Source organism: Calonectris borealis, chromosome 10 (assembly GCF_964195595.1).
Source record: "Calonectris borealis chromosome 10, bCalBor7.hap1.2, whole genome shotgun sequence".
NCBI lineage: Eukaryota > Metazoa > Chordata > Aves > Procellariiformes > Procellariidae > Calonectris > Calonectris borealis.
The window spans coordinates 19,634,831-19,656,918 of NC_134321.1; the positions used below are offsets into that span (position 1 = coordinate 19,634,831).

The following is a 22,088-nucleotide window of genomic DNA, read 5'->3' on the forward strand; positions in this document are numbered from 1 at the left end:
TTTGTTTAGTTTTAGACTGAAGTTTGCAGGACTATTGTGTCAATACAGCTGAGCTTTGATTGAGTTACAAGAAAATATTTTAACTTCATATATATATACACACACACACACACACACACACACACATATACATATACATATATACACACATGCACTTGAGTTGTTTTTATGGAATGATAGACAATTTGAAACTATATAGAACTGCCCCAAATATTTCTATCTTTAGCCTACTGACAAGAGTTCAAGTGATTTTTCCTTCTTCTGCTGCTCATTATAGGTGAAAACCTGTGACTAGGCTGGGTATTCTGCAATCCCAAATCCTTTTCTGTGCTCTTTAGTTTGCTCTTTTTGTTATCCTTACCAGTTTGATCCAATCTCCTGACAACAGCTGCTGTACAACTACTATGCAAGACCAGGTATCTGAGACACATTTAAAGGGAATGCAAGGGAGCTCTTTTTTTTTTTAATGAAATTTGCTATCAATGTGACTTTGATACACAGATATAAATTTAATTGAGGAACAGATACCAGTTTTTAATTGATTTTTAATACACAGCAGATTTTTTCATTCCCAGAGAACAGAACAGGGAACTGCATTGGAATTTGGAAATACCATCTGCATGGGAATTTGGAAATGGCATCTCTTGGAGTCCAGCTGCCAGTTAGTTGACAGTAGTTCTCAAGACAGTTTGCTGTGTCACTGCTTTAAAAATTTTGTCTCTTTTTCACAAATGAACGTGACTTTCTCCAGTCAAGATTAATAATTTCTGAGGCCTTTAACTAAAATATTCCAGAAACTAAAGATAAATTTTGTGGTTTAACTTACCTATGAAAAAGTTAGTAATCTAGTTTAAATTACTCAGGTTGTATCTTTCAGCGTGCCAACTCTACATTGAATAGCTGAATTTATGAAAGCTTATCCTTTGACTAGGAAACCACTAAACATTTACGTCTGGATAAGTAATAGTTTTTCACTTTTATATTATAACTTTCGTTGAGATGACACTTGTCATTATCTAATGTTTGTTCAGATTCCTGTAAGAAATGAAGTAGCAGTCATTTCACGTGCTTGTTCTCAGGTGTAGACATGTAAGAGGACACTCAGTTCTCATATCATTTAAGCCATAATACAGAAATTTTTCTTAAAGGAACTTTATAAAATAAAGTATATGATTAACTGTTGTTTGTGATCCAAGGAAACTCTGGAGGATAAGATAGCTTCAAACTTATTTTAAAGGACTGTTTTTGCAGGTGTATGTTTCAACATTGCTCTGCTTTCTTAGGGACTGTATGAAAGGAGATGAAACAGAAAACAAGAAAATTGGCTGCACTGTTAACCTTATGGTAAAGATGTTTCTGTTATCTCTTTGTGATGCTGTGCAACTGGGATGGGAAAGGTTGGGATAGGAATCTGTCAGGCAAGTGTACATTCAGAATCTGAGCACTGGGATGACAGAACATAACGATGGGGATTGCGAGGATCCTCTGGAGGTCTCTGGTCCAACTCCCTGCTTAAAGCAGGGCCAAATAGGTCAGGTTCCTCAGGGCCTTGTTCAGCTGAGTTCTGAGTATCCCTGTGACAGAGGTTCTACAACCTCTCTCGCCTTTTCTTTCAGCTTTTGACTACCTTCATTTTGAAAAAAAATCATTACATGATAAAATTAGTGGGTTAAATCAGTGTGCATGTGAAAAGAATTGCTACTTTTCTCTTATACTAATAATGTATTCTCTCTTCAATACCTTGATACATACGCAGCTGCTGCTGATTGTCTTGAAGGAAGAGTCTCAGTAAGAATAACAACTCTCTTTTTTCTTCCACAGAATTTCTATAAATCCGAAATTAATAAGGAAGAGATGTACATCCGCTATATCCACAAGTTGTGTGACATGCACTTACAGGCTGAGAACTATACAGGTTAGTAAGACATCATATGGGGGCTGCTTGAAATCCTGGTGGAAGTTTTTGACTCTCCCAATGTTATACTCTAACATCTGATTCATTCTTTTGGAAAAAATTTGTATGAATCAGTTATGGCAGTTGGGAAGATCAGAAGCTGAGGTCCAGTTCATTCCCTCAAGTCAAATAATGTATGTCTGTGCTCACACAACCATATGACTATTCCATTACACTCCGAATTTTACACTGAAGTGTTCTACGAGGCAGATTGATCAAAAAAATCACAACAGTGGAATCAAATTTAGAGGAAGATTAAAATCCGAAAACCACCATTATATTATCATTTGCCATATTTCTTTGCATTGTAATATTTAGGGAGCACTTAAAAAGTGTATAGACTCTAATTCTGTGTTGTCCAAGATCTGTTTACAGCTGCAGGCCCCAAATCTAGTTACATATCCGAATATCTGACTGTACATTTAGATCAAGTAGCTAGTAAAAAGAAACTTGACAGATTTGTACCTAAGAATCAGGTTCATAGGAAACAGCTTTGTACTGCTATTTTAAGTAATTGAATAATTTAATGATTATCTAAGACTTCAGAATTTTTTCTCAAATTGTAAATCAGAAATTTTAGACTGTTTAAGAAGCAGGTCTAGTGACTTTTCAACCTATTGGCTGTATTTATTTGCTGTCATTGACTCAGTTTTCAATAATTGCATTTCCAACAGAGGCTGCATTTACTTTGCTTTTGTACTGTGAGTTGCTTCAGTGGGAGGACAGACCTCTGAGAGAGTTCCTGCATTATCCGTCTCAGTCAGAGTGGCAACGTAAGGAAGGTCTGTGCCGTAAGATTATCCATTACTTCAACAAAGGGAAGGTATGCCAACTTCTTCTGTCTTCCAGCAGCTTCCTTCCCTTTTCCTGACTTACTTATGGCTTGCAAGCCTGTCATCTCTGTTCAGTAGTCTGGAAGTAAATTTGTATCAAAAGGTTTTATAACTTGACAAATTGCTTCTTGGCTCTCTGGATGAAAAAACAGATGAGAAAATGGATATGGGTATTTCATTATGCATAACATCTGGAACTAGTTTAGGTAGGCCAACAGGAATAACACCAAAACATTTTTATACCTTTAAACCAAACTTTGGATCACCTGATATAGCAGATAGCTCTGCCAGTTTCTTAGCTTTTGGGGGGCAGGACTGCATTTTGTAGTTGTCTATGCAAATTGCTGTCTAATGACTCACTTCAGGACTTGTTTTGTTTCTAACCTATAGAAGTAAATGGCAGGCAACGCACTGTAGGAGTCCCTTTATTAAAAAAGATTTAAGTCTTTTCAGTGTCACTATTATTTTAAAGTGGCTTTCAGTTAAAGTGCAGTTTCATCCATTGCACAAGAAGAAAATCAATACATTTCAATTTCACATATTTGGTATGTTTTTCCTACAATAAATATTTTTTTTTAAATTACTGCAGACGTAGGTGTTACAGTCCCTTATGTCATGGCGTTTTCGGAACACTTCAGAGGTGAACCTTAAAAGTGATATTGTCTGTTAGAATATTTTCAAATTTTTCCCTTCTCTAGAAAAATTCCTACAGCTTATATTATTGGAAGATAATGTCTGTATGTGCGCCTCAGGGTTGGTTTTGCCTGTGATGGCAATGACAGTGACATTAAATATAAATGTGATTTGGTTCATATGGGGTTGCCATTCCAGATAATTCTTTCCTAGCCCTGGTAATAGAAAGTTGCATATGGCAGAGACATTCTCTACAGAACCTGCAAAAGGAAGTCAGATTCCTGTGTGTAGGAAGGAATGGCCTATTTATGAGGAAGTGATCAATTAAAAAGAATTTTTTTTTTGGCCAGTATTGTTCTTTTCTAATAATACTGCCTATGGTTCTCTTTTTAGTTTCAGAAATTTTCAGGGTTTTTCAGACTGCACTTAAAAAAAAAAATACTGACTTGTACAAATATTGCAGTACTTACTGTCTGACTACACAAAGATGATATCACTATGTAAAACAAGTGAGCCTGTATTTTTGACAAAAACAGGCAATCCATATATGCACTGAAGAGGAGTAAAAACTTGACGGATGTAATTTTGCTATAAAACTCCTAACAGATTATAGAGTGTTAACCTTTTGAGGTTTTTTCCCCACTGGATGTTTTTGGAGTTACTTGACTTCGTGTTTTAAACCTCCTTTATTATAAATGGTAGCTGAATGACTAAATAATCCACTTAAGCAGTGTGTATGTCACTCAAACTGTGGAAGTGAAAGATGCTGAGAGGCCAAATACTGCTGCTTTGCAGCACTCCTTCTGTTGCTGTGTAACAGGGAACAGCTCAAGGAATAGAAGAAACTTGTTTCCCTCAGCTTGTGTCTGGTAGTTTCTTTCTGCACTACCCTAAGATGGTCCCTCCTCAGGTCCTCAAGAGTGGAATTTGTTGTTCTGTGTCCTTCAGTTGCATTTCTAGAGTTAAGTTTCTCATGCTGCTCCTGGCATCTTCCACTAAGTAAGGAGGTCAAAGCAGCATGAAAAGGGTGTAAAAATTCTGCATTTGTTAATAGGAAAATTTTCTCAGCACAGGAATGGGGGAAAACTATGGCCACAAAACTGTCTTGTGAGTCTGACGTAAAGGGCATGCCAGTGGAGGGCAAGGAGTGGTGGCATGGCCCATGGCAGGCTGGGAGCGCCGCAGTGGGGTGCAGAATTGAGTAATTCCCATTCTCAATATTGTCAGTAGCAGCCCTGTGCTGGGAAGGAACAAGGTGTTCCAAAGCCCTTTTAGCCTTCACTTTGCTGGTGTGCTCCTTCCTACTGATTTCTGCTATGCTTTGAATTGGTTTATGGCTCAGTTGGCAGTGTGTACAAGTGCATAACTGTAAATGAAGATTTTTTTTTTTTTTTTAACTCTCAGTTAAAATTTTTTCTGTTAAAACTCAAGGTTTTCTAGTTGAAGACTGTGAATGAAACAGTTTGAACTCGACTGATCATGCTTCTGGACAGCAATAGCTTGAAAACTACACAACCCTTTTCTGTCCAGTTCACTGCTAGATTTTATTAACTAAACCGGCTCCCATCACAGCATCGCAGTGTGTATTCTCCTTAGTGCCAGCCAAGCGGTGTGAGAGACCCAAAGCTGTATTTCCATGACAGTTCATTTTTAGATCATGTGCTCCATACCCAACATTTGAACTGATTTCTCTTGTGCACAGATTTCCAAAAGAAATCTGCACATTGGGATGTGAGTAAATAAAGGTTGCCATTCATAAATGTTGGCTGTCTCTGTCTGTGCCTCCTTGTGTGCAGTCAGTAGTGCTCAGCATTGTGCTCAATTGTTGGTGCCATAGGAGAAAGCTGCAATAAATGTCGTATGAATGTGCTTTTCAAGTGAAGGACATAATATAGAACACGCAAACAGATCAGACATCAGCAAAACAGAAAGCAGTAATGAGAGAAATTAACAGTGGAGACATTAGGAAATTATTTGAAGGGGGGAAGAATGATGCTTTAGAGGAAAGTGCACTTGCATAGCACATGGAATTACATATTAAATTTCTACACTATGAAGATGGTACTCATGAACATCACAGATTTTAAAACTGAGGGTCCCAGTGACTCAGACATCCATTCATTCTCTTTTCCTTTCAAATATCTTGCAAACTCTCTTTTCTCTCTAAGAAGCTACCTGTATATTGTCTGTATATTGTGTTTCATTGCTTCTCTATCTCATCTTGTATCTACAGAATATTCAGTGGAATACTAATGTGAAAACCTAACTGAAACAAGAGAGAAAGCCTGAGTTAGGATGACAGGAATAGTATCAGGGTACATGTAGAAGAACTGGTATAAAGAGAAATAGGATGTGGTTACATGTTGTTAATTTAATTCACATCAGAAAAGGAGCATGAAAAGGTTACATGTTTAAGGTCACTTCAAGGGAAGACATCCAGCTAGCTTTCTGCTTCTATCCAGAAGACAGATTAGAGAATTATGTAGGCTTTAGCCACAGCATCCCATTTGGAAGTGAGACTCTGCTCACATTCGGTGTGACAAAAGCCATTTATTCCTGGCCAGGTGTTTTAGAAGAGACTTTTCTTTGCCATTCTTTCAACTAAATATAGATCAGATAAGGACTGAAAATCTATGTATAGCATCTCTGTAAAGAATTTTGAAACCTATAAAAATGCAATGGTGTTTGTGTTTGCAAATATAAACACTTAACTGGTTAATGTTGTTGATCCCAATTCAGTGTATCAGTTGTATGTCATGGACTTTGACAAGCCACAGCAAAAACCCTGTTAATTTGAGAACACAAAAACCTAAGTAATCAAGCAGTCAAGTAACTGGTCTTTCAGTTCATTTCCTATTGTATTTATCTAAATAAATCTCGGGCTTCCCATCATCCCAAACTACTATTACTATCAGAATATCCAAATTTATTCTGAAATAATCTTTTATTTAGCAAGTTGTTATGTAGGTTTTTGTAATTAACTGAAGCTAAAGAGATGTAGGATCATTATTTTTGCCTTTTTAGTTCTTACAACTATCCCTTCTTTCAATAAAGAAGTTCTTACACTTACTGGTTTTGCTATTCAGAGAAAAAAAGCTTTGCTGGTATTAAGGATGAGACAACAGACACTACAAATGTGTGTGCATAAAGGGAAGCATTGTAAAGTACCTGATACACTAAATCAAACAGTGTAGAGATTCACTTTTTTAAGTGAAGATACATGTAACCAGAAAAACTATTTCCATATTAAGTGCTAATATTTTACATAATTACTGTTAATTACTGTTACCAATAATTTACAATATTGCTGTTAATATTCTTAAAACTTAAGGCGATAGTCTAACTCACACATTGATTTCATTTTCACTACAACAGGGTCCCAGTTAAAACAACTGGCAAGTTAGCCCAGTAATGTATAAAAGTTAATCCAGTAAAGGTTCAACTAAGACCTTGTGTTCTAGATCCTTTACATAAGTATGGTAAGAAATAGTCATTCCCCCAAAAGGCTTCCAGTCTATGCAGGTAAAAGATGATGGGAGAGGAGATTTCAGTTCAAGGGTGTAAAATGAGCACTCTAAAAAGCTAAGTTAGGTAACAGGGGAGTCTTTCTCTCAATGTGGGCATGCCCAAACTCAGTCTCTTTCTTCCTTCCCTCTGAGGGTGATGAGTATGGTGTGCTAGAAAAGATTTATTTTATGCAGACTGTAAGTTGAAGAAATTAGTTTTGCTTTCAGTTCTGAATATGGATATTCACTCAGTGCAATAATGCAGGTCAGTTCTGAGGATGTTTTACCTCTTCATTGGAGTGTTTCCCATTGCTTGACAGTTTTGTGCTTTCAGTAGGAAGTAGCAGCCCTGGGAAAGGGAGCACTTTGCTGGGGAGCTAAGTCCTAACTCTTTACTCCGGGGAGTTTTAGTGCAGAAAGCAAAGGAAATATTGGGGGTAGGTTGAAGGGGTGTCTAACAAGAAGAAAAATTGTTAGTTGTATTATCTTTCACCAAATAAGTTCCCAGTCTCATGAGTGAACCGTCAGTAACGAGCAGTATGTGTATGTAATTTCAATAGAACATATGCCTCGGTACCATCTCAAAGAAGGAATTAATCTGGTATTTAATGGAAACCGTTTCATCACATTGCATTTTCACATCTAATCCCTGGCATTTCATACTATATGAATTCCTAAAATTGAGTTTCCGTATTCCTCTCAGCTGAGTTGGCAATAATATTCTGTTTGCTGTGAGTGTGATTTGCTTTGGTTTCACAGAGCTGGGAGTTTGGAATCCCGCTGTGCAGAGAACTGGCCATACAGTATGAAAGTCTCTATGATTATCAGAGCCTCAGCTGGATTCGGGTAAGTAGCAGCAGTTTCTCTCCTTGCAGACTCCCAAGTCATTCCCCAGGGAATTTTGCTCTCCTCTCAGAACATTCTGAATTTTAAAAATAATCATATTCCCTATACAGCTCCATGCATTTACAGTGACTCCTTTGACATTGATGCATTTCGATGTCTTCGTAGGTCCACTGAAGTAATTCCTAAGTCTGCAAGCAGTAAAATCCCATGAGTATTTGGAGACAGCACACGCATAGGAGCTGGGCTTGCTATTGCAATTGCATATTTATATATATTTTTGCATAAAATATATTTTTTTCTTTTTAAAAAAAATTATATATTGGTATTTCATTTTAATTCCAAAAATATCAAGGACAGCTTGTGCCTCAGTTGACATAAGAGGAACAAGAGAGAAAGAATGGAGAAGGCAAACGTTTATGGCATTCTTGTCAATTTACAAGAATCTAGTCCTCTGGTAAAACCAAACACGTGTTGAAATCAGGGCACATTTGCAGCATTGTGCTTTAATCAGGAAAAAGTCCAAGTTCTGGTTGTTATTTAAAAGCTTTACGGATGTGAAAATAGTTCATCTGCTTTTGTCCCGTGGGGTAGAATGCATATCTCCAAATTTAAGATTTATGCTATGTGGATGTATTCTCATACACAGTGGTTTAAATTCTCTTTAAAAGTCAAATTTATTCTCATCTGAAGGTATCTGTCTAACTAGGTTTCATGAACTGCACTTCTGAAGAACCTGTTTTCTTCAAAGTGGCTCTAAAGAGAGTACGGGGGTCACCACCTTGGTTGTGCACTTGTTTATTGTAGACATCTGAAATAGAGCAGTGTGAAAATTTATCCTGGTGTACAGGAAATACCATATCGGTAAAGTGATCATGAACAATGAGCAAACAAACTTATTAAGGCTTAGTCAAGTCAAGGCACCAAGACTTTCTTTCCTAAACCATCAGTAAATTAGCTATTCTTGCTGCCTCTTTATTATTTAGATTTAATCAGCTGGCAGGTGAAGAGCATCTCAGCTATCAGTATAACCAGTTCACCTCATCCTTTCGCTCACCTGTGTGTGATCTGTTTTCTGTTCAAGTTTCCTAAATCTGTGTTGACCTGAAATGACTTGAATTTCTCCCCACTCTAAAGAGTTTTTCTCTATGCCGTTCACATCATTCAACGCATTCCTTTATTCTTCCTGCAATGACTTTGGGACCTTCTCCATTTTAGAAAAGGAGTTAATATGTGTGTGAATCAAGAACAAAACCTTGATGCAATATTCTAAGTCAAAGCTGTTAGGGCTCCCTGCAGTGGAAGCAATGATGTCAAACTGATTCTTCTCTTTAAAAACCTATCTTTTTGCTATAGTGAAATTCCTGTAAGCCTTTCAACTGAGATTCAGTTTGGCAAGGGGTCTTGAAATCCCACTCTTGATATAAATGCTAGCACAGTGCCACGAAACTAATAATTGCAACTAGAGAAAAGTCCTTTTACTTTTTCCAAACCCCTTTTTTTCTTCCATCTTAAACCTGCTGATGCACAGAGCTGTAGAAGATTTAATTTTGTTTCATCCTTTTTCATGCCCCTCAACTCAATTAAGGCAAACCCAGTTGAATTCATGTAATTTTCCAGACAGTGGTATAGATTTTGAGCTGTAGGAGAGAATAGGACACTGTGAGCCAGGCAACATAGATCTTAATCTCAGCTTTGCCATTAATTCTGCAATGCAAAGAAAATTACATGCAAGACCTGTTTAATTTAAAATGAGATACAACAGAAAAATTTTCATATGTCATCTCCAAAAATGTAAAATGAGTATGATAATACTATAGTCTGTTCCACCATGTAGACTGTTTAAGTAATAATTTTTATCTTCAAAAGAATTTCAGTCTTTTCATAAAAAATTGTGGGGGCAAAAGAGCAATGTGATATTTTAATGTGTCTTGAGATACTAATGTTTTAAGTGCAGCTTTGAGGGTCTGATAGCAGCTATCTTTTTCCTCCACAGAAAATGGAAGCTACCTATTATGATAATATCATGGAACAGCAGCGCTTAGAACCTGAGTTTTTCAGAGTTGGTTTTTATGGTCGGAAATTCCCATTTTTCCTGCGGGTAAGCCAGACTTATACAAAATATGACAAAGTGACCAGGCTCAGAATAGCAGTTAAGGCTTTGTATTTTTGTTGTGGAAATATGATGTCTGCCATTCAGCTTATTTTTTTACGCCTGAACAAGTAGAAAAGGCTTTCTGGCTGAACTGAAGGATGTGGTCCATTGGGAATGTTCTTAGGAACAGAGATCAGGAATTTGACTCATGCCTATGTGTATTTTTGACGATCTGCAGATGCAGCACAAATTGCCTCTATATTAAGCAAAATGCTGTATTGCAGCAATGTTGGGTCATTACTCAAATAATTTTCATCATCTCAAATTATCATGCTTTGAAAAGTCTCACATGACAGAATAATTCTAATACCAGATTGATGACTCTCTTACACTATCTACAAGCGAAAATTTCCTCTCTCTTCAACAAAAAGCCCAGCAGCTTCTCTGGACACGTCCTCACTTTGAGCTTATTGTCTGCTGCTGTATACAGGATCAGGTCTGCAATCCATTTAAAAAGTGAAGTTATCTTCTTTTCCTAATGAGGAATCAAACTTAAAATGGATATTTCTACATACAGTGTCTTGTTGCTAGTTCAGAGCAAGGAAGGAATATAATCTGACAACTGCTGTAAGAGCTGTCTGAAAATTGATGATAGATGCCATCTAGCTTGACAGGACAGCTAACTTGAAGCGTGCTTACAAGGACTGGAGGTGCGCGTTTTGTGTTCTCTTTAAAGAAATGGTTTGACAGGAGATGGCACCACTCTTGCCTTATACAGTAAGAAGCTACAAAAAGCCAAACTGTGTACCATTTTGAAAATGGCACCCTTAAATTTCCCTCTGATTACTAAGTTTTTTTTTTTAACTAGGATTTAAGTATTGGTGTTTAATTACAGTCTTTCAATGGAAACACAGGCAGGGGATGTAAAGGCAAGTTGGAATTAATCAAGGTGAAAATACCTGTGGATAAAGGGTGGCTTCATGTTATTCCAAGGTGAAGTTGAACAGTGCCATAATGTAGCAGCCCGAATGAGTGTGTAGAACACATCTGCAGAGGAATCTGAGGAAATGACAAGTGTGGCAGTATGGAGCGGTAGCTAGCCTTTCATGAAGATCTCCAGAGAAAACTGACAATTTCTTTTTTTATATCTAACAACAGATGTTTCAGAAAATGAATGACAACAAAGTCATTATGGCACATAAATGTTCCTACATTTGAAGCAATATCAGTGAATCTAGCTTATCTTACTATATCATGGATTCTACAGTTTTATCTTGGATCCTGCATGGCCTGTGTGTTTAACACTGCACGAGTTTTCAGTGCACGGCACTTACTCTTTGCGAAATGCTGTAACAATATGGATACTTGGCTGGAGACATTAACAGCGAACATGAGCGTACATAATTATAATCCTTGTTAATTCTGCAATTATATTTGGTAGCAGTACTTCTGATAGCAGATTACTGATGTAGCAATCTCATTAAAAGTCATCCTCCTCCTTTTTCTCTCTAATGATCCATACAGCATACACATTGCAAAGCACAGACTAAGCCCATTAGCAATTACATCAGCACGGATCACTCTGTAAAGAGATTGGAAGCAGCTATTCTAGAGAAGAAAAAGACTTACATGCATTTAAAATTTTCAAATTTATATGGGTGTGATTTAAAGTGATCAAATAACTCTTTTCTCATTTATTTTTCTATTGCTGTATAGCTATTGCTGTATAGCTTAAGACAGAAAATAACCACTTCTTTCTACACCTTTGATTTTGAAGACCCTTTGTCGAGAAAAGTAATTGTTCATGTTTCTATGAATTTTGCATCTATTTCTAGCCTTCCTACATAAGTAAATTAAAACTGTCCATGTCTTCCACCTACCAGAAGTTCAAGTAAGGCCTGACAAGCCACGTTCTGAGATCTTGTGTTGGCATCTGTCTGAAAAGTCTATTAAATTTAGCTTTGAGGTGTTTTCAGGGCATTATTTTTAGAATCACAATAACTTTATTTATAGGCTTACAGTTTTCTGGATTGCTGCAATCAAAAGCTAAAATAGAGGATGCAGTAAGTGTCATGAAGAGATTATCTTCAAACATGAACTCACTCCAAATTTAATAATAGCTGCAAAGTTTGAGCATTACAGACTGAACTGCCAAGATTCATCATGCAGTTTTTCTCTAAGTTCATTGGTTGCTGTGACTGATGCATACAAAGTGACATATGTCACAGCTGGAACATAAAGTTTAAATGCAAAGCCAAAGATACCTGCACTCCTTGGCCGTGTTTTATGATCGGGTTTTGCTGTTTTCTCTTTGATTTTGCTACAAGATCAAGAACTGCTCGGACACAACCCTTTTCCAGAGCAATTAACAAAACATTATTGCATATACTGCAGCTTCTAAATGCAAGAAATAGAAGGGGGGAACTGTTCTTGTTTGCTGGGATTTTTTGTTTGTTTTATGAAGGTGAAAAATCTTCCTGTACTTCTAGTTATTCTTACGTGTATGAGAGTTAAAACTACCAGAATTAGAGAATTTGCCTGCTTTGATTGGTCTTGCATCAGGAGACATTAACACCAATCAAAATTGTGTTTTGTGGTAATAGGGTTAAGACACTGGAATACAATCTTTATGACACTGAGAACTTTAGAAATCCTGTATCTTGCTGTTCAAAGTTTGAGGTGTCTCAAAAAGCATCCAAGAACTCTGCACAATTGATTTAATGCCTCAAGAGGCATATCTAAATGCAAGCTTTCCATTACTAGCAGAAACGAAATTTTGTTCATCAAGAAGAAAGTCCTTTTAGGGCTGAAGGGGAATTTGCTAAGTGGCCAACTGAGAACTCTTGATAAGGCTTTTCCATATTACTCCACTATAGACGGGGGAGTTTCTGAGAATGTATTGCTCAACATAATTAGAGGTGGATTGTATGGCTATGACAATACAGCAATGATTAAACAATGACTTTTGTGAACAGTTTGTTACGACTTCTCTCTAAGGATAACGGATAAATTGATAAACATGTATCTCCCTCTATTCTATGAAATCCTCAGGACTTTTATCCATCTGGTGTAAACTGTATTTGACAGCAGCTTTCCCAGTCTAGAACAGCTGAGCTGGTGACTTAGTTTTGGTTGATAAGTTTCAGTATAGTCCCATTAAAAAATAGTCCCTTTTCAGTTGTCTGAAAAGCAAATAAGAAAAGACAGTAGGACTGAATGCTACGTAAGTATGGATCAGAGGCATCTTTCTGTTGAGAGGTTAGTGGAATAGTCTACTTATTCATCATTTCTTGATGAAATACATTGTACAGAAAAAGAAAGAATAAAATATATCAGCTGTGTTAAATGCACATTTTACTCTCGCATTAGCATATTGACATTGTCATTTATCTTTGGTTTTGAAGCAGTAAAATTTAAAGTGAGATAAAAGCCAACAGAATTTAACTTACTTCTAAGGAGACTAATTTATACTTGTCCTTCTTGCAGAATAAAGAATATGTATGTCGGGGCCACGACTATGAGAGGCTGGAAGCCTTCCAGCAGAGGATGCTGAGTGAGTTCCCACAAGCCATTGCAATGCAGCATCCAAACCACCCAGATGACTCTATATTGCAGTGTGATGCCCAGTGTATCCTTCAGTGAAAGGGCAAACTATGATTAGAACAACAGCGGTAGAGCACAGAGGAGGAAGGTATTGAAAAGGTCATCGACTTGGGTACCTCAGTTCCTAAGTGTCTTCGGTAGAGCTGGATACACTAACTGGTTCATTGCACTATGCATTGTTGGAGAGAACTGTCACTTTTTATTCAGGGAGTAATGCAGGTCGTATTCAATGTGTAAGGGAAATAGCTGTGCTTGGTCACATCCGTGTTTTAACCTTTACCAATAGTATTGCCATAATGCATGTTTTGTGTCGTTAAAAGTACTCCCGATACCTTCTCTTGGAGAACATTTTGTTGGGAACAGATATTAATTCCAAATATTTGGAATTCCAGTGTTATTTTCCATTGTGTTTATTTTTCACATCTTTTTTTTTTTTTTTTTTGCAGTCTCCCTTTCTTTTAAACTGCTGAACTCTTTTATACCTAAGGCTTTGAAACTCATTCTTCTCATTGGTCATCTGCACGGTGATTTGATGCAACAATACAATGCTATGTACATTTAAGGGCTGAACCACCTAACATTTAATGGGTCTGTGGAGACTCTTGGAGATTTTAGTCATGAGAACACCACTGTTTGGCTTGTGTGACAACAGCAAGGATATTTGGCAGGACTTTAACCATAAGGACATTGTCAGCAAGTGAAATCTCCTGAAATTGGCTGGCGTTTCCCACTTGTCTTTCACAGCACATGCTTTTCACTCTTGGTTGCTATATAACACTGATACTTTCATAGACAAGAGGGGTTGTTTGTATGTGTGTTTGGGTTGGTTTATGCTTGCAGAGATCTTGTCTGTAACACTGAGGTTAAACCATTTTAATTAAACTGGACTGTAAATTGATGAAATTAGGACAACTTTGGTTTGTAGACAAAGTTGAAGTATCTAAGGCGAAATTTATCAAAGATAAATATTAGATATTTAGGTACCTAAATACATCAAGATCTACTAAAGTGCCTGCACAAATGAGGTACCTAGCTCTAATTAAAACTAATAGGAACTGGATATTTTGCCTGCTGTAGATATTTTGGATCTTACATACTCTCTGCATCCTCAGGTATCTTCCTCTTTGGTTAACCTGGCTGTGAGGTACTGTAACTCTGTAGACTCTCCTAGTAGTTCTAGTCTAGTGTTGTGTTGTTTCACTTGCAAAAGAGTAGTGCTGGAAAACAAAGAGGAGTGTGACTTTCTGAATTCACCATCCTATTTCTTTCCACACTAGAGATAGCTTTCCTGTTTGATGTACCGTGGCTTTCTTTGACTACATAATTTACAGATCTACAGATCTATGCAGTGACTCCCATCCCAGACAATATAGATGTGCTGCAAATGGACCGCGTCCCTGATCGCATAAAGAGCTTTTACCGAGTCAACAACATCCGGAAATTCCGCTATGACAGGCCTTTCCACAAGGGCCCAAAGGACAAGGAGAATGAATTTAAGGTAGAAGCAGCGAATAAGCAGTGTTTAAGTGTTAATCTCTTCAAGGCGAATGCTGTCTTATTATTTTATGCTTATACAGTCTGTCAAGTAATCCTAATTTGATGGCCAAAGATACTGTAATAACTCAAATAACAAGTAGCTGTTGAGTCTGGTGTTTACACACCTGACCTGATCAAAGCATTGTCCAGTTTAAAGGTGAGTTATTTTAGTGCCAGGAGAGATGCATTTTGAAGCAAGGATGGGGTTTTTTGTTTGGCTGGAATTTTTTTCTTACTGCCATGTACATCCGCAATGTCGTCTTGGTTCCCATGACAGAATTGGTGGTCAACCTTTAAAAATTAATAGAAATCTTGAATGTGTTGCTTTAGAGCATACTGAATTCTGGTTTTGTTGTTCAAATGACTTTCAGCATGACATTCTGCAAAGTAAGTTAATGCTCAGGAGGTCAATATATTCTTTTCTGAACTTCACCCCCTTAGCACCTGTAGTAAGTGTACAGATGATATGAGTGTGATTCACTGTGTACCTCACATCCTCAATTACTCTTTGCAGAGCTTATGGATTGAACGCACCACTCTGACCTTGACTCACAGTTTGCCTGGGATCTCTCGTTGGTTTGAAGTGGAGAGAAGAGAACTGGTAACATTCATAGTTCCTGTAATTAGGGTTTGAAATGATGAGTTACTGAGGACATGGATAGGCAACTTAAAACTCCTTTGGCTGAAGTCTTGCAGTTTAAAATGAGGAAGTTTACCAATGATTAAGTATGTCCTTTTTCCACCACTTAGTCTAAATAATTGCTGAATATAACCAGGGGAATTATGTGAGGGAAAATGACAGTATAATGGAGACAGTGCGTTGTTGCCGTATCTTCAGTATACAGAAAGAAGTTATCGCAACTCAGTGACCTGAAATATAGCATTGCTAACAGTAAAGTTCATTAATGTAGCTAATTTTCTACAAAGCAGTAAAAACTAAGAGACATCACTAAACAATCCTAGAGTATCATTTCATTACAAGGAAGATAATAAATGTCAGTGAAGTGTCCATGGAATTAAAGTATATTTTATTGCCTTTGAGGTTGAAGTAAGTCCCTTGGAAAATGCCATTCAAGTGGTTGAGAACAAAAACCAGGAGCTGAGAACACTGATAAGCCAGTACCAGCATAAACAAATGCATGGTAACATTAATCTTCTCAGCATGTGTCTGAATGGAGTGATTGATGCAGCTGTTAATGGGGGAATTGCACGATACCAGGAGGTAAGCCAGGCTCTGCTTCTGAATTTAGTATCATCTTTTTTCAATTTTATTTCCATTTCTGTTTCAAAGAGAGTATGACTTAATAAGATAAGAGATTTTCATGCACATTCTCTAAATATGAGGTTAAAACCCCTACTTAGTTATTCTGCATCAGTGCTTGCCACACGTCAACAGGAGGATCCAAAGATGGAGTTGGGATATTGCATTGAGGTAGGTACGGTTGGCAGTGGGGCTTCTCAAGAACGAAATGTGGCTTACCTGGAAATCCTGACTTAGCAGGTAAAAGCGTGAAGCAGGTTTTTTTTTTATACTGCTTACATTATAAATCCATTTTGCAATAGAGGCAGTGGGACTCATAGAATTGAGACTGATTGGGCCTGTAATCAGGAAAAGCTGCTAATTCATGCTACTCAACCATTATCTTTGCTAGCCTGATTTCAGACTCACTGTAACCCTAAAATGATCGTATATGCAGTGTGTTATCTGGCATAATTTTTGGCAAGCTGTTACTTGAACTCTGCATTGCCAAAGGTAAGTCTAGGGTGAAATACTGAAAAATGGTAGCAGTGGTCCAGGGATGTGGGACATGTCTTCCCTACAGAGCCGTGAAGAAAACGCTCTTCATGCTTTACATTAGTTACCACTTTACTCGCTTAATTCCTTTAACTTTATGTGAAGGAAACTATATAAAATTCAAATAACTGGATGATACAAGGCTTAGTGATACTGCTCATCACTATCACATGGGGAGACTTGGTCACATTCACGATTCAACAGAATCATCAAGGTTGCTAAAATTGTACTGTAGCTTTACCTGGATCCCAGAGTGCTAAAAGCAATAAAATTGAGCTGCTGCTGTTAGCTTAGTATATTTAGTTTTCCTAAGATTTTTGGACCTTTTCCCCTCATCCTTTGACACCAAGTTACAATGAAATATCTTCCAGTCAGCAGGCGGCTTTTTTTTTTCTACAGGCCTTTTTTGATAAAGATTATATCACAAAGCACCCTGGAGATGCAGAGAAGATTACACAGCTCAAGGAACTCATGCAGGAACAGGTACTGTTTTTCAGATGCAAAAGAACATTGCTACAGTGTCTGCTTTCATCAGCAGTCAGTCTAAACATATCAGATCCAACTGATCCATTCCGAAGCAAAGAGTTTTGGTACAGGAGATCTAAAGTACATTTAAACAAAAAAGAGGGGGGAGATGGCCAAGGAGTTTATGAACAAGCCATTCACCTTATGGGACATGAGATGAAGCTTAGCTAAAAGTACATGAATTTTGTTGTCTCCATTTATTATCCAACAGACATCTTGCCATGTTTCAAGCCTGCCATTCATTTTTGGCATTTTGAATTATGTCTTCCCAGTAAATTTCAAAGATAATCAAAGTCAGGAGAGGCCAGGTCAGGCTTGAGATTAAACTGGCAGAGCTACATAGGAAGACTTAATGGCTATTTGTATTATCTGCAGTTTTATTTTTCCTTAGTGTCTCCATGAAACATCTTGGTAGATAAAGCTAGCTGGATGCTTTGATGGGAGTGAAATCAGAAAATTGCATCCCTCTTAACTGGAAGTTTGGCAAGATATGCCCCATTAAACAATGTGTCCAAGTCTGAATAGAGCTACTAGGCCTGTTTCTTCAACAAATCACTTAACTGCATTTCAGATTTCCCATCTGTAAAATAACAATGATGCTTATCTCTCTTCAATCCTCAAGAGGATGTTTGAAGATTAATTAGTTATTGTACAGACTTTATACCACCACACTTTGGATCACTAGGGAATTATATACATCTCAAGCCTGCTATCATTACTATTTTCTTTCATCTGAGAGCTTATATAATCTTATTCAATCGCTAATGTTATATGTTTGACCTTTGAAAAAGTGACCTTTAAAAATAAATAATGAGCAACAGAAAGAGTGACTATGCATGCCACACTGCCACTGTTCAGCTCAGTTACCAGCAACTCCTTTTTGAAATCTCTGTTGGCAACTTTGACCCCTTCTCTGACACTGGGTGGAAGGAATTTTCTTTGTCACAATGAATTATCTGTGTGAGGACGTAATGCTGTTCACTCTGGAGAGAGAAACAATCTGGTAATTTTTTACAGTTATCTTCTAACAAAAGTAATCCAATATGACATAAATATACTTGTCTCACACTTAAAGTACTTGTTGAAGTAACATGAACTTGCCAGGTCTCCTAGGCTTGCTTAATTATCAGCAATCTTGTAAATGAACGGTGGCATATTTTACAGTACTTTCTTGCACATTGACAGAACTGCGGGACAGGCTTCTATTCTATCTCTTAGACACGATTTATTTGGTTTCGTGATGTTATGTTTTCTTTTTAACAGGTACATGTCTTAGGAGTGGGTCTGGCAGTCCATGAGAAATTTGTACACCCAGAAATGCGTCCTCTGCATAAGAAACTGATAGACCAGTTCCAGATGATGCGATCCAGTCTGTACCATGTAAGCTGGCAGCCATTTTTCCCATTTTGAACCATGCAGAGTTATGATTAAACTTCTATCAGTTGCAGTAAGGTTCACAAAAGAACTGGGCTGATACAGCATTGATTGAACCTACTGGATTGCCAAATTATCAAAAAAATCGTTGATTTTTGTGCAAGAAGGAAGTCCTAGTAAGTCTGTTAACTTAGCCTTTAATGTAAACTAGAATTTTTAGTATTTGTATGTTCTTTGTTGTATCACAAAACAATTGTAAAGCTTCATTTTAAGTTACTGTCTTACATAGCAGAAAATGATGTAAAACAGAGGAAGAAAGATTAACAGAGAGCGTTAGATGCTCTTCAAAAGAACTGCCGTAATTTAGAGTAGCATGACATGGATTAGGCACTCCAGAAGTGTTGTTATATAGGCAGAGACACAAATTCCTGTTGGTTACTTTAGGCATCCAACTCTGGTGATCAGGACACGCACTATTAGGGGTCTATAGTTTCTATATAGTCAGCGGAACTGCCTCCAGAGCACGGTTCACACCACCCGTTATATACCAGAAGTATATCATCCTCTAGGAATGATACCTTTCCTTCTGTGTGTGCTCTGCTGTACATTAGTATTCCGTGACAACTATACTTGAGACATCTTTGCCAGGTGGGTCTCAGAAATTTGCAGTGCATTCCCCTCTTCCTGGTATAATGAAATCTTTATGAATACCTAGACAGTATCTTGAACATTATCACAACCAAACTAAAGGCTATCTTTCTATAATGTAAAAGTATTATTTGAAATATGTGTGTTAGCACTTTACTTTCCAACTGGAGTATGTATTTTCTAAGGTAGCTTCTAGGCTTGAAGGCTTTTTCCTCCATTCTTAGGAGTGAACACTATGCAAGGATGGCCAGAAATAACAGCACCAGAATTTTAAAATATGGCCTTTCTCTTTCAAAGTAGATAAGAGCCGTACAAGTTGCAGTTGCCAGTTGGAGTTCACTACCTTTCTTGAGAGTTTGGACAAGATCTGTATTTTTGAGTCCGCATTTCTTTTTTGAAAAATGTAGGTGGCTGTAATTTGGGCCACACTATGCCTCTATTTTCCTCCCAAACTCCTGAAATACTGGCTAGAAAGTGTTATTGGAAATAAACAGAGAATAGGGTTGTAAAGCACTGAAGCTCTTTATCCTGTGAAAATGCAGGATAACTGAGGATAACTGTAGAGAACATGGAAACAGATCAGGATATTCCTGAGAAGAAAACTTGCAATTTTCCATGACCAACTCAGCTAAAGTATGTTTCCTTTGCAGGAGTTACCTGGTTTGGATAAGCTGAGTCCGGCCTGTTCTGGCACTAGTACACCACGCAGCAATGTTCTGGTTTCGCATGGACCTATGAGCCCAGAGAGCATAAAGCTGGTGCATCGACACAGGTACCCTGTTTTTTTTCTGCTGAAATATCTAGGATCTCTGCACACTGTTGCATTAAGATTCAAGGATCTAAGAAGTGGTTAACAGTACTGCAGGAGGAGCAGGATGAGTTTTGGCCAAAGTGTCTTCCGTCTTCGTTCCGTGCTAATTATTAAAGTTTGATTGAGGATTGGAATCAAAAAGTTGAGAAATCCAATTTGCAGCAAATGCTAAATACCTCCAGATGTTACTCCATCACTTACTTACTGTAGAGGCAGAAAACACACATCTGCCATTCAGATCTCCAGATTCAATCTGACTTTGGAGGTTCCAACTTGTCCTACTTCTGTTATGCAAACAGCAAATAAATGCATCCTTATCTACCATAAAAGGAAAATTTTATTGCTTGTTTTAGAACCCAACTCAGTATGTACCCATTTTTAAGGATCAAAAAATGTTCACATCGGTTTTTATAATTCTGATCAAATCAGAACCCAAATATAAGAAAGGCTGCCAAGGTGTTTTGATCAGAATACCAAAAAATAGCTCAGCCTTCACAGAAACATCTGAAAATGTGGCTGCTTATTCAAACTGAATCCATCTATAAAAACTGAGATAATGATTGAGGATAAAAATTGGGATTTTCAGGCAAAACAGTGTTTTTGTATCCAGCCAAAATTGCCTATTTGAAAATGTACATATCCATGCCAGCATGAAAAACAGTGACAGGAATGTCACTGAAGTTACGAAATTTTAATTGTTCTTTCGTGTTTATTTCTCTTGGTGGGTCCACATAGCTTAGCTCTTTTTAAAGCTTGGCATGAAAAGCTGCCGAAACTTGTTCTTTAGTACATGAATTCAGGATGGTGACATTCTTTTTACTATTAAAATTGAGTAGCTCTTATACTACTTTAGTGGCTTGGCAGTTGACAATTGGTGTCTGGGTGATAATTTTTTTTTCCTCAAAGTTCCTCACTTTGTAAAACCTTTTTTAGTTCTTAGGGCAAACTAGGGAGATTCTGTAGCGTACAAAATATGTATTTGTGTACGTGATTCAGAGTGACAAAAAATTAATTTCATGAGTGAGATCAGGGTGCAGCCTGCACACCAGCTGCGCTATATTAATTTACTGTCATCTACAAAGTTGCCTTCAACTGCAATGCTGAGGTCCGACAGATGCAATAAGGAAAACTGTATTTTGACCTGTGTACCTCGTGCTTGGCTTCCTTTGGAATGTTTTTTTAAGCTGCTCCCACTCATCGTACTTCAGCATTAAAAATGAGCGTGTTTTCAGAATGTTCTGTTATAAACAAAACAGATGTGCACCCAGCGTCATGACATGATGTTAACCTGGCCTGGGATTCTGAAATTCTACGTCCTACATACTATGTTGTCTTACATGTAGCCTTATTGTCACTTCTTTCATATTTACTCACATTCGTGGATTGCTTAAGCTTATTCAGCCTGATTTTTCAAAAGTGTTTGACATCTAGAGGTAACCTAAAGCAGTAGGAAACTGCAAGTACTTTCTAGCTTGGAAAAAATCAGACTTCACAAATTAAAACACAGGTTCAAAAAATAATGATGCCCTTGTTCGGTCTCTGTTTTTATTCCAGCCCACTGAACTTGCTTGGTTCAGTCCGACACTCATCATCCTCTCTGTCGTCCCACACCTCCAGCGAAACAGGAAACCTGGTTATCCTAACAGACAGTTCTGTGGGGGAGACTGCTGAGGATATGTACCACATGCAGGTACAGCTCCAGCACAACCAGCAGCGGTTGTTTGAAACAGCACTGAACATTCTCTGGAGGGTTATGCTTAGGAGGAGTACGTTCTACCTATGCACGTGCTTGGATCTGTCCTGTGATATTTTTCTCAAAAAACTGAATAGGTAGAATCTAACATTGTTCAAGAAAGATGACAGAATAATTGAGCTATGTTTACTATGGGAAGAAATCTTCTGTATTTGTACAGTGAAAGCGGCTACTGTGGT

At 37.6% G+C, this 22,088-nt stretch overlaps 1 protein-coding gene across 1 annotated transcript in view; it reads left to right on the forward strand.

Moving 5' to 3' along the window:
• The window catches only part of DOCK3 (dedicator of cytokinesis 3), a 148,526-nt gene that overhangs the window by 112,016 nt on the left and 14,422 nt on the right, over positions 1-22,088 (forward strand). Inside the window, exons 31-43 of the mRNA XM_075159267.1 lie at positions 1,284-1,344; positions 1,822-1,915; positions 2,629-2,777; positions 7,686-7,772; positions 9,766-9,870; positions 13,351-13,492; positions 14,799-14,965; positions 15,518-15,604; positions 16,046-16,225; positions 17,198-17,281; positions 18,587-18,703; positions 19,996-20,117; positions 21,711-21,922. Of these exons, the coding sequence (XP_075015368.1) occupies positions 1,284-1,344; positions 1,822-1,915; positions 2,629-2,777; positions 7,686-7,772; positions 9,766-9,870; positions 13,351-13,492; positions 14,799-14,965; positions 15,518-15,604; positions 16,046-16,225; positions 17,198-17,281; positions 18,587-18,703; positions 19,996-20,117; positions 21,711-21,922 (1,607 nt within the window). The remainder of the gene's footprint in view (positions 1-1,283; positions 1,345-1,821; positions 1,916-2,628; positions 2,778-7,685; positions 7,773-9,765; positions 9,871-13,350; positions 13,493-14,798; positions 14,966-15,517; positions 15,605-16,045; positions 16,226-17,197; positions 17,282-18,586; positions 18,704-19,995; positions 20,118-21,710; positions 21,923-22,088) is intronic.